Source organism: Notechis scutatus, chromosome 10 (assembly GCF_049901735.1).
Source record: "Notechis scutatus isolate UNSWTSFEM ecotype Mainland chromosome 10, rNotScu1.2, whole genome shotgun sequence".
Lineage (NCBI taxonomy): Eukaryota > Metazoa > Chordata > Lepidosauria > Squamata > Elapidae > Notechis > Notechis scutatus.
Window position 1 is genome coordinate 2,421,587 of NC_142018.1, and position 13,652 is coordinate 2,435,238.

At 41.3% G+C, this 13,652-nt stretch overlaps 1 protein-coding gene across 4 annotated transcripts in view; it reads left to right on the top strand.

The window, feature by feature from the left end:
* Positions 1 to 13,652, top strand: part of LOC113419295 (vascular endothelial growth factor receptor kdr-like) — a 188,611-nt gene that overhangs the window by 53,278 nt on the left and 121,681 nt on the right. For all 4 annotated transcript variants that reach the window (XM_087971965.1, XM_087971967.1, XM_087971964.1 and 1 more), the window contains exon 3: positions 6,733 to 6,953. In XM_087971965.1, coding sequence (XP_087828091.1) covers positions 6,733 to 6,953 — 221 coding nt within the window. The remainder of the gene's footprint in view (positions 1 to 6,732; positions 6,954 to 13,652) is intronic.

Consider the following 13,652-nt stretch of genomic DNA (forward strand, 5'->3'; position numbering starts at 1 on the left):
TTTCTCTCTGACCTGGGAAGAAGGCTAACCACTATTGGAAATCTGCCAAGAAAACTTCAGGGACTAGTCTAGGTGACTTACAATGACCTACAACTGGTATTCATATTTATGATCGTCTCCGCATCCACGGGATCAAAATTTGGTGACTTGGCAACCGTCATATATTTATAACATGATCTCTATCTGTATCTTCCTAACTGTCAGTAAAATCAATGCAGAAGCCAGTGTCACTTAGCAACTGCATAATTCATTTAACAGTTGCCGTGATCCAATTAACAACTGCGGGGAAAAGAGGTTGCAAAACCAGATGTGATTCATTTAACAACCATCTTGATTAGCAAGGAAATTCTAATACCACTTGTTGTCATAAGTCAAGAACTAACTGTATTTCTTTTCCTGCTGTGTCTTTCCATGTTGTATAGCAACATTGCCAGCAACTTCAAACAAGCCAACTTGTTGCAATACAATGGACAGCAATCATGATTTCCCTCTAGAGTTAATAGTGCAGGGGTGTCCAGAGTAAGGACAGTCTAAAACAGCCAGGATGGCGGTCAGGGTCCTACAAGTAAAGCCTGGCAATGCATATACAAACTGGGGAGAGCTACAATTCGCTGCAGCCAACTTGCCACGGCCAACTTGTTGGAGACAACTCACTGTGGGACAAGAGCTACAGTAATATCGAAGGAATGATGGAGTAAAAAGGATGAAATGATGGAATAAAGAAAGGATGCCAAAGGATGCCGAAATGAAATGTAATGACAAAAATTAAAGTAATGTTTTAATTATTTGAAATAATTAAATGGAATTGTTGAATTGTCCTGTGGCGAATTGTCCCACAGCGAGTTGGCCTTGGCGACTTGGCTGTAGCAAATTGACCACAGCAAGATGGCCATGGCAAGTTGTCCCATTCTGTTTTGCATGGTGATAGCCATCATCCTGGCTTTTATGACACACACAACCCAACACCATACAATGGCATTATTATTGCTGTGGTTATCTTTCCCAACAGCCCGTTGCATTGCAGAAAAGAAAGATTGCACTCCCACACTTTAATCCCCCAGAACCTTTGAACAGGTTCATTTATCTCCCGAAGCAGCTTGAGAAGTTGCTGACCTGTGACAGCCTTGCTGAATGAAGACAAGATTGCAGGATTTAGTGGCAGCAAAATAGGTGGTTTACAGGATCTTCTTCAACATGAAAGAACATGATAGTGGGTAATGCAATTATGCAACTGGATGCCAAATAAATCAATTTTGCAAACAGTGTGAGTCATAAGTGTTTTGTGACCTCTTTAGGTTGAAAATTCAGTGAAAGACACCAGCAGGTGGTATCTATCCCCATCTTGGCCAGTTGCTTTGAAGGAGAAGGAAAGGGATGGGAGGGGGAAGAAGGAGGAGGAGGAGGAGGAAAATTTGGCATGGTCAGGACCAAGATAGAAAAAGTCTTCCTCTGAAAGATGGTATCTATTCTTAAATTTAAAGCATGAATTGTTCTTTTGCACTTGCATAGTCAGAACTAACACTATTGGAAAACTTGTGATTAACATTACAAAGACAGAGGAGGAAAGCCAGGAGAGGCTAAAAATGGCTCCTAGCTGGTTAGCAGAATTGTTACTAATACTGATATATCTTGATGGACCACAGAAGAGGGATAGGAGGAATGGGAGATCTAAAATATTCTCTAGGGAATGATCACATTTCATTTCCCCCAAGGGCTTCAAAGCATGCCGGTGTGTTTCATTCTTGAAAGCAGTCATGTCTTTTCCAGGGACCAAATGACAGGAACAGAGGACAAACAGATGAGCCAGGGAAAGATTCTAGAATCATACAAGTGGGGAACATTTAAATATTGGTCAAAAGAAAGCAAAGGAAATGCTCTAAAGACAGGTAGTGCAACATTGATACTCTGAATTACTTTCTCCTAATGTTTTCCAAAAGGTTGCACAGGCCTAACAGCCTGCCTCCTTGCCTTATAATCTCTTACCTTTGTTTGATTCCTGGGGCTCCAGGAAGAGGAGAAACACTGAAACAATTCTCTGCACCAGGTAGTTTTATATCTGGGAGCATAGGCTCTATTGTGGCCAATAAACCTCCACTGGACATAGAAAACACATCACTGTGCTGTAAAGCAGGGATGTCCAATCTTGGCAATTTTAAAACTTGTGGACTTCAACTCCCAGAAATACCCAGCTTGGCTGGGGAATTCTGGGAGTTGAAGTCCACAGGTCTTAAAGTTGCCAAGGTTGGATACCCCTGCTATGAAGCATGGCCAAACACAAACTTTACTCCACTGCTCAATCAGATTTCCTTTAAGGTGGAATTTCCACACTTGCTTATTTATTTGTACTAGATTTCACATCCCAACTTTACTATGTACAATTCAAAGTGGCATACACAATTCTCCCTGATGTAGAACATAGAATAACAGAGTTGTAAGGGACTTTGGCAGTCTTCTAAACCAGGGGTCGCCAACCTTTTGGACCTCAGGCACCACCAAACTCATAATTTTAGATCCCAGGGACCACTAACTGGTTCTGTGGGTGTGGCCTAATTTGTGGGTGTGGCTTGGTGGTCATGTGGCTGGACATGGCTTGTATGTAAATATTATAAATATTTATATAAATATTGAATTTTTTATTTAAAAAAAGAGCAACTTTTACCCAAAATCAGGCAAAGCAGGCAGGCAGATTGAGTTGCTCACAGAATCATTCAGTGATCTGTCTATCTGCCATCGGCTAGGTCAGTCTCTCAAATTTGCTTGCCGTGAGTCTGCACTGAATTTGCTTGCAAGCAAACCTTCAGTCCTAAGGGAGGTTCGGCTGCGCTTAGCTAGAAAGCAAGAAATCCAACCATTTCCTGCTCCCTAGCTAATCTAAATCTCCCGGCACAGCAGAACAGATGATGGTCAGAAAAAGGAAAAATAGCAACTTAGCAGACAAGTTTGCCGGGTAAGGAATGAGTGGGCGGGGAGGGTTCCAGTGGGCCATGTGGGCTGAGCAGCCTTGTGTTTCTGCGTAGCCTGGATTGATTGCTTTGGGGGGTGAGATATCTCTGCGGCCCACTGAATTTTTCTCACGGCCCACCAGTGGGCTGCGAGCCGCCGGTTGGCAACCGCTGTTCTAAACCAACCCCTCTGCTCAAGCAAGAGACCCTATACCATTCCAGGCAAATAACTGTTCAATCTCTTCTTAAAAGCTTCTAGTGATCAAGCAACCACAACTTCTGACGGCAAGGCATTCTAGTGGTTGATTGTTCTAACTGTTAGGAAATTTCTCCTTAGTACCAGGTTGCTTCTCTCCTTGATTAGTTTCCATCCTTGCTTCTTCTCCTGCCTCTTTGGAAAATAGGTTAACCTCCTCTTCTTTGTGGCAGCCTCTCAAATTTTGGAAGACTACTATCACAGCACTCCTAGTCCTTCTTTTCACTAGACTAGACATACCCAATTCCTGCAATGGTTCTTCATGTGTCTTAGTCTCCAGCCCCCTATTCAACTTTGTTGCTCTTTTCTGTACTCATTATGTGTATTTTATCTCTTCTTGTTTTGTCCCCCAGGTTGGTTGGGCTTAGATAGAGGGGATAACTGGCCCAAGGTCACCCAGCCAATTTCTGCAAATAAGGGAGGTTTCCTGATTCCTAGTCTTCACCAAACTAAGTTTCCATGTTGCCCTTCTTTATTCATGTCAGAAGCACCTACAAATTATAGCTATATAACATTCAAAACTGAGCAAATAAAATAGGTATAATTCATAGAAAATGTAGCATATGCAAAAGCATGTAGAATAAATAGGATTAAAAAGGGGAGTCTGGTTTGAGCTTCTTCGGTGTCAGACCAAAATCCGCGATCGTGCGCATTTTTGATCTGTGCTCACTGCTGGAGCACTCCGAGCTGGCTGGTTTCAGGGCTAAGCCACCCCGCAGAGGTGGTGAAGAGGGGGAGACTGCCAGCAGGGTCGAAGAGAGTCGCATCTCTCTTCACCAGCTGGCCATTACTCCCTTTCCCGAAGGCAGTTGCAGCAGTGGTCAGAAATGGCCACCTCAAAGAAGAACTCAACCGGAAAAGAATGTGCAGGAGGAAGATAAGAAGAGAAAGTTTTGGCTGACCATGTCGAACTGAAAAAGCAACAATATAAGGTACCCTGGAATTTGAATTATAAAGAATAACATTGCTCCCAAAGAAGACTTTGAAGCGGCGAATGAGAGAGGGAAGGGAAAGGATTTGGGTTTTTTCTTCTTCCCGATATTGACAGCTAAGAGATTTAAGCAAGAAATCGGCAAAAATCCACTTTGACATTAACAGGCATTTAAGGTGAAAATAAAATGTCAAAGGGATAATAAAGATTTCTGGATTCTCAAAAACTTTTCAAAGAAGGAAAAAAACAAAAGGGTGGGATCTGGAAAAATGGAGGAGACCACCTGGAAGTGAAAGGAATTAATAGTGAAACTTTAACAAGATTCCTAAAAGATACATTTTAACTGAAACTTTGTGACAAGATAATAGAACCCCAGGAAGAGAAAGTGGAAAAAAGAAACAAGAAGAAACAGCTTTGGATTATTTGGATTACTTAGTGATTTTTGGATTTTGGGCTATTGGATCTAAAGGACTAAAATTAATTGGGTGGTTGTTTAAAAGTTTTTAAAATGGTATCACTCTTGGAAGAATTGAGAATGGAACTTAAAAAACAGAAAGAAGATGCACAAGAAGGAAGAAGTTCTTTTGGCTTCGTGTTTCAATTTTTAGAAATGGAGATCCTGAACTATGAGAAACAATAAGAAATGCCTGTTGAACAAGAAGGGTGGGACAAAGAAGAAGCCATCTTCAATGACCAAGTATTTCTATGTGGGGAAAAGAAAGGAAAGGGGGGAAAGAGAGTGAAAAATTTAAGATTTGAAAAAACAACCCCAAAAAAGAATAGTTTGAAAAGTAATTACAATATTAGGAAGAAACAGAAGAGAGGATTACAGAAGAGAGAATCAGAATTAGAAAGGGAAGGGGTCAAAAAGGGAAGGGAGAAGAAGAAGGGGAGAGGGAAAGGAAAAGAAATTATAAAGGACAGAAACAGGATATAGAGAAACAGGGAAAACATACAAGGATTAAAGGTATAAGCCTATTTAGAAGACACAGAGATAATGGGTGAAAATTTAATTGAAAGGGGGATTCTGCAAGGGTACATAAGATAGTATTGTTATATTAGAAATAGAAATGAACTTTGAAAATATGAAACAAGTGTGATTAAAATGATAGATAAAATACTAATTGTAATGGAATGGAATGTTTAATAAATAAATGAAATAAAGAGAAAGAGAGAATGAAATTAGGAAAGGAGGGGAACATTTTAATTACTATTAATGTGTTATAAAAATTTAAGTGAAGAGGAATATGAAAGAAATATGAAAAAAATTATGGAAATATTATAAGTGTTCCTAGAAGTATGATATCCTATTGAAAAGAAATGTTAAAGATGTTAAAGATTATAACTAACATTAATGATAGAGCTGAATTGGAATAGAATAAGTATTTTATTTATTATTGTAATATATATACTTTCTCTTTAAGAACTTAGTGCATATTTTAAGACTGTACCAAGCAGATTTTGACTGGAAGTTATATTGAATGTTATAATTGTAAAGGCATAAATTGAAGTTTAAATAAGAGTTGAATGGATAAAAATTAAAAGATACAAAGGTGTCATACTCCAATTAGTAACTACAGGGGAAAATTTTGTTTAATGAGAAAAGAAAATATGAAATTGAAACAGGACAGACAAAAGTATACTTATGATGACTAGAAAGGTATTGAAACTTAGAAAAAGATATATATATATATATATATATATATATATATATATATATTTTTTTTCTGAGGTTCATGGTATTTGTATGTGGATCTTTGGTTATTGGGTTCTCTCGCGTAAGATTCAAAGTATCTAGCACTTGGAGGTCCCACTGCCATCTCAGCTGGTGCTCGGCAGTGCCAGTGCAAGCAGAGTGCTGCTTGCACTGGCACTAGCAGCACAGCTGAGATGGCAGTGGACCGCCAATGTGCCTAGATACGAATCTTACGCGGGAGAACCAAACAAAGATCCATATATATATATATATATATATATATATATATATATATATATATATATATATATATATATATAATTGAATTTAGAAAGGAATGAGATAATTAAAAGTAAGATTGAGAAAAATTAAGGGAAGGGAAAATTATTGAGAAAATGTTAAAATAGTAATAAGTTATGGAATAGAACGCAAAGATGAATATGGAATTGAATTTGTGTCTGTATGGAGAAGTGATAACTCGGGACCATGCTATTCTCAAAAAAAGAAATTTTACTTGTATTATGTTTTGTGAAAACCCAAATAATTTTTTTATAAAAAATAGGATTTTAATAGGATTAAAACTAAATGACATTTGCTCAGTATCGGGCCATGTTTTCTTTCCCAGCATGAGGTCTTCCTCTGTGCGTGCTGAAGGACACAGTCTGTACCATAGCATGTGTGATATGGGTTGTTCTCCATATTAACAGAATTATTTTCTGTAAGGGAGTCCCATTTTCTCAGATTGTCCTTTGATCTTCCTATCCTGGTGTGTAGTCTCCTTAATGATTTCCTTATAGGCCAAGGTTGTTGTTGGCCAGGCAGCAAACAGCCATGTGGTTGTGGCCAGTTGCCTGGCAGCATCTTATGTTATGCCTGAAACTGATGGAATGGTACTTTCTCTTGCTAGGGGCTCGCATGGCTTGACCTGGCAAGCTGAAGATGCACAGATCACCCACAGCAAGCGGTGGCATATTCACAAGCAGAAATGTTCAGAGAAACCATGGCCTTCCTGCAGCACAATTGGAGTTAACCGAGCTGTGGCCAATGACACCGGCTATTTCATCTGCTTTTATGACCACCTGCCCTTCATGGAGGAACTGACAGCCAAGTTATATGTCTTTGTTAAAGGTAATGTTATTGATTCGTTGATTCAGATAACATAGGAAAGATAAGGAGGAGGCAGAGGAGAAAGGAAAAGATGAATTGGAGCCAAGATGATTTGGAGAAATTTCCTGACAGGGAGGACAATTAATCATTAAAATGGCTTGCCTTCATGTGTTGTGAGTGCTCATCACCGAAGGTTTTGGTGATCCATTTGTCCGGAATGGTATAGGGTTAGAAGACCCTCAAGGACCCTTAAAGCTCTGCTATTCTGTCTTCTGTAATTCAGATCTTAATTTGGGTGGCAACGTCATGGCTAGAACAATTTCCATAGGGCTCCTGTTTCGGCTTTATAGTCAAGATTTTCTGCCATTGGTGGTGCTGCAATGTCTCTAGAAGGCATCCAAAGTCCCTTATTCTATGTTCCATTAAAAAAATCAGAATGGTTATGGAGGTTGGTGTAATGTGCTATCACCAGGTTCTTATGGAGACCACATGGAGGATCAAAGCAAATATCCAATTCCAATCAATCCTATTAATAGCATAGTCAAGGAGAGATACGTTTGGGTGAAAAAAAAATGAATATGGCAGCTGCCTAGGAGTCCCAGACCTTTTTGATATGCATCTCATGTAAAGAAGAGATCAGGGCTTCAATTAGACCATTGTCACTTGAATTTTTGTATCCCCCCATCCCCCCCCCCCAAGCCCTTGGCAAAGGCAAAGGTTGTGAAAGTTGAAATCTGAAGTATCAGAGCTCCATCCCACAAAGAACAAACAACCTGTCTCTAACACTAGCAAATGCACAGACTTGTATAGCACTTTATAATGCTTTCCAGCTCTCTCTAAGCAGTTTACAGAGTCACCCTCTTGCTCCCAACAATCTGGATCCTCATTTTACTGATGTCAGAAGGATGGAAGGCTGAGTCATCCTTCAGCTGGTCAGGATCAAATTTCTGGTGGTCTGCAGAATCATCTGCAATCCTGCATTCTAACCACTTCACCACCATGGCTTTTTAGGAATACCAACACGCATTGAGGAGCTTAGTAGTGAAAATTTCATGGGCTAGACTCAGATAAGTAGCTTTAATGGAAGATGCTGTGAAAGTGACATTGATCTGCAACTGCAGGATCTAAGGCTCTAGTCATGCTTATGTGTCTACTCCAGGATTTAAACTCTGCATCCTTTTCTCTGAGGGTAAACTCAGCCATGATGGCTGAGAACATCTACAGGAGTGTTCGATACTATTCTTGTCTTATCTCAACCTCTTTGCGTCCAACTTTGTTGGGGTCAGCCCACCTACCTGGCATCTGGAACAGAATTTCTCAACCTTGGCAACTTGAAGATCTGTGGACTTCAATGCTCAGAACTGATGTGAACTTGTCACACTCTGGACAGAAAGTACCCCTGGTTTGAAAGAGGGGTCAAAGATCCATGTTAAAATTGAGCAGCCCTCTCGCAATAGAAGGGGAGGGATACAACATTGTCTACCTCTAGTCTACAATACAGTCCTTTCAGCAGTCCTAAGAAGGTTCCACAGCCATTTGCACTCTGGTTCAGGTGATGCTGAGGGTACATCTAAACACCCAAATGGCCTCAATGACTCTCAGAGAGCTAAGGACTGGCCTTCAGAGTGCTAATGATCGGATGATTGCAATAATATAAATCCTTCCATTTCACACCATTCAGTCAGAACTGAAGAAGCTTCTTGGATGAGAAATGAAATGTTTTCAAGGAAAAAAGCCAAGAAAGTCCTAGTTTGCCTTTTGAAAAGCACCTTTAGTTTGCTGATTATGTTGGGCACTAATGTGGTCAGGATGAAAGCACAGCAGTAAACAGGAAAGGCTGAGTTATGGAGAATGGTAGACCTAAGGAACAAAGAATTAGAACCAAATTCCCTGGCAGTTGTTGACCAATCCAATTACTTCTGGTGGCATCTGAAGAGTGAAGCTGTACTGATCTTATTATGTAAGTCTTCCTTCAGTGCTCATAAATATCTTGTCCTTGGATTTAAGGGATAACATTAAAAGACAAAACAACATACGTAATCCTTCCAAACCTGGCATGCAAAATTGCAGCTGTGTTGTAATTGTTCCTTTTTATATCAGGGACTCTACTCAACCAGCCATTTTTTGTGACCATCTAGCCAGAGGCTAGGAGGGAAGGAGCTCTTGAAGCAGAAAGCATACTATCTTGAATTCTTAAAAATATTTCGCTTGTCCTGGTAAAGTGACCACTGCTTTCTAAAAATCACAACAGCAGCCTTAGGATAATGGAACAAGCAGAAGAGAATCTCTGGTTTTTAATACATGTCTGGGTATAATCTTTCCTCTAGTTAAGCATGGAAATAAGCATGTGATTCAGCCTTTTACTCCAACTATGAGTCAGGTCTTACAGAGATGAGATCTCATTGAAGATGCAACCACCAAGAAGATCTGATTAGACTCCCAGATCAGTGATGAGGCACTGATAACTCCATGTTCCTAAGCTGATCTGTAAACTTTAACTTCATTCTCAAGCTGTGTCTACGTAGCCCACAAGAGAGTTGACGCCATTCGATTGAAAGAGCAGGGAAGCAATGAAGCAGGAAGTTACATGGAGAGGTACCATTAAAGGACAGCCTCCTCAGGAGTAGCCATTACTCTTGAGTAATTCGGCTCCTGCAATTGGAGATGGCTAGTGCCAGCAGTTTTGGAATAAAGTCTAGGCAGATCCAGTGTGAAGGAAGGACTCAACAGTTTAGATTAGAACACTCCTGTGATAGTCCAACTCAGCTTATATCAATACTTTTATTTATAGTCAAAGAGCAAAGAAACCAAGTGAAGTCCATGAATCAAATAATGGAGGAGGAGGAGGAGGAGGAGAAATTCAGAAGCAGTGCTTCCTGGTGGCAACTACATTTGAACAGAATTTAGTGGCATTTAATGGATTTGTCAATAGATCAATTATCTAGTAAGTTTTCTCCTCCTTGGTTTGAATATCAGGAGAGTTTGGCATTTTTGTCTGCTCATCTCTCTTAGCTTTTCTGCCTGGACTTAGTTGATTTTGAAAAGTTTTAACAACCAGCATAGTTTTTTTTTAATGTGGCTTGGATTTTTGAATTAAAATTTTCCTTTTTTTAGTTTTTCTTTGAAAAGAAAACCAAGCACTGCTATCTTTTCCCCTGATGGTCATGTGAAGGGATAGGAAGGCTCTTTTGGGTAGGGCTCCTCCTGCTCCTAATTTAGCCTATAAAAGTCATACTAAATATATTTAAAATAAATTTAAGGGACATATTTATAAAAGCTAAGGTTTTATGGGGCTCTGGAGTCTACAAATCCAGAGGAATCCAAAAAAGTCTTGGAGTTGCCAGTCCCTGTTTTGAGACAACATTGCTTTGAGTAAATCCAACTTTCTCCAGTCTGCCATCCTACCAAAGGGTTAAACGGTGCCTTTTACCATACCCAGTTGGTACGATGAAGGGATAATGGAAGTTGTAGTTCATCCAGAAATCCCTGGAAAATGTAGGCTAGCCTGGGATATCAAAACATTCCAGAAGCCAATCTCTTCTGAAAACTCCATGGCTTTTGATGGCCTCAAGAGTCAAGGGAAACTTCATCTAGAGAAAAGCATCAATTATGTCTATTAAACTGTGGAGGGGGAGCACTTCCAATTCAAAGGCCTTGCACCACAAAGAGGCACAAACGGAGCCAGTTCCTGAATCCAAGCATGCTCTGTCCCCCAGGATCCTCTGCAAAGGACAGCCATACAAATCCAAGAAAGGGCTGGACAGCTTGAATATGAAAAGAATAGAGCTTGCAGGCACCTTGCGGGTCTTTTAGTCCACCCACTGCTCAAGCAGGAGAGCCTGGACCATTTCAGACAAGCGGCTGCCCAGTCTCTTCTTCAGACTTCCAGTGATGGAGCACCCATGACTTCTGAAGGCAAGCTGTTCCATTAATTATTTGTTCTCACTTTAGGGAGTTTCTCATTACTTCTAGGATGCTCCTCTCCTTGATTAGTTTTCCATTCATTGTTTCTTGTCCTGCCTTTTGGTGCTTTGGAAAATAATTTGATCCCCTCCTCTTTGTGGCAGCCCCTCAAATATTGGAAGACTACTATCATGTCACCTCTAGTTCTTCTTTTTTCTTAGAGTTGCCAAGCCCAAATCCTCCAGCCGTTCTTCATATGTTTTAGTCTCCAGGCCTTTGATCATCTTAGTTGCTCTTTTACTTCAGTAAGAGTATTTACGGACTGCTCCAATCCACTGAGGCAGTGAACAACATAGTTAGAATAACAGCAAGAGAAGGGTAGCATGCAATCAAAACCTGATTCTGGTAACGCCAGGTGCAGACAGATGCTACCTTAAATGCTCCAGATCCCCTACTGGTCTTTGAATCTGAAAAGATGACAGGTAAAGGAGTTCCTGAGGATTTTACTGCGCTAGTCAATGCCAACTTTTGAACCTGAAGCCCCGATGAACTCCCTTGTTGAAATATTATCCACCTGATGATCTTGCCGGTCATTTCCCAGGTATCACACACTGCATAGCAACAGATCAAAAAGTCTACTGGAGACAGTGCAACCTGGGACAGGCCATTCAGCACCCTCAGCTTGTAAAAGGGGAGATTGCCAAGGCAGGGTGGGATATCTGAGCTGTGAAGGCAAGCTGCTTCCTTCCCCTTCTAGCCTCTTTCAAGCCATACACGGCTCCTTCAAGGAAAGAAAACCACGGCAAGCCCCCCCACCCGGCATGTCCCAGCCTGGGACGGACGGGCTCTGTGGAATGTCAGGAAAGTCCAAGGAGATGGAGATCGCCTTCTTTTCTGTAGCCTTTGCAGACAGACTGTCTGGCTTAGCAGGTCAAGGGGAGTTTGCAGGAAGGCAGGCCAGGTGGAGGTCTTCATTTTAAAACCCAGCACAGGTCAAGAAGGTTGCTCCATATGGAAGGGCTGAAGGAGCAGAAATGGGGATGATGTGCATGTGTGTGTGTGAGTGAGAGAGAGAGAGACAGCCATCCTTGTCATCATTGGGTAGAGCAAAGTTGGAGAAATAAAACCAGCCTGAAGCCCAAAGGAAAACAAACAAACAAACAAACAAAGGAGGCTGAAGGTTGTGTGTTGTGTAGATACTAACAGAATAATAGAGTTCAAAGGGGCCTTGGAAGTTTTCTAGTCCACCCCCTGCTCAAGCAGGAGACCCTATACCATTTTAGACAAATGGTTGTCCAGTTTCTTCTTAGAAGCCTTCAGTGTTGGAGCACCCACAACTTCTGAAGACACACTGTCATTGCTCAAACAACATAATTTGTGTGAGTTGTACAATGGCATCAGGGCATGTGAGGAGTCACTCTCCTCTTTGCTGTCCTGCAGATGCTTATGGCGTGTTGTGCAAACACATTCCATTTTCTTGCAGCATGAAAAAGTGTGTTCACTCAAGTCCAAAGTGACGAGTGATGCAAAGCCCCATCCTGTCTGTTGTGTATCAATGCACATAGGTTTCCTTCCTTTGGGTGACTTAAGTTGCCTTCAGCCCCAATTTGCTCTCAGAACATGCCACCAAAACAACGAGTTGCTTACTGGATTCCAATGATTCAAAAATGTGGACAGATCCGCAACAAGATTGATTTAATTTTAAATGTATTCCAAATTAACCTAATTATGTAGAGGCCTTGCAATTATACCCTGGGGGTTTGCAAATGGCCAGGTTAAAAAAAATATGCAGCTTTTCAAAGAAAAATTGCCATGCTATTTACGAGTTGGGGCACGGAAAATAAAATTCCCTATTCTGGTCTGGTTCCTGATTCCGTCTTCCCCCCTGAGTGGATCAAGAAAACTACACAGAAACAAAAGCCGAGCCGGTCATTGTGACCGAGCAATGTGGCTTCCTTCTGAAGCCTGCACATCGGGGGACATCTGAGCATCAGGCGAAAAATGTAAGGTGGGGGTGAGATACAGCTTGTTATTGTTCTCGCACACTGCCCCTGGGAAGAATAGCCTGGGACTCTCGTGGGAAAGCATTTTCTTTCCCACCCCACCTGTGTGAGGCCCATAAATAAGCAGACTCCTCCAATGAAGCCAGTCCTGAAACAGGAATGCCGGATTGACTTGAATTCCTCTAAGAGGGCTGATAAAAGCCGGCTGCAAAGGGAGAGAGAAACAGAAACACGATAAAATTCCACTCAGCAGAATTTCCATTGATTTGAAGTGGGGAGGGGGGGGGGAAGCTGTAAGTCAAAAGTGCTCGGGGGAGGGGGATTTTAAAAAGTCCACAATGATGCCCTAGGGGCATCCTCAAGGCCCCACCCTTTTTTTTGCACATCCCGCAAAAGGGGCAGCGCTTCAATCAAGAGGCCATTGCTGCTATCCTGACTTTGGTCCCCTCAACACCCCAGATTTCAACAAAAGATACCTGATGCTATTTGTCCAGATATCACAGAATAACAGAATAGCGTCTTAGGCCCAGTACTCTTCAATATCTTCGTAAGCGACTTAGATGAGGGAATAGAAAGGGAATTTACCAAATCTGTGGATGATATTAAGCTGGCAGGGATAGCCAAAAGCCTAGAAGATAGGCTGAAGATCCAGGTGGATCTTGACAGACTTGAACACTGGGCCCTATCTAAGAAAATGAAACTCAGCGTTGAGAAAAGAAAAACCAAAAGTACACATATAGTCTTGGTGAAACCAGGCTCAATAGCAGTAACTGTGAGAGGGATCTTGGAGTCTTAGCGGACAACCAGCTGAATA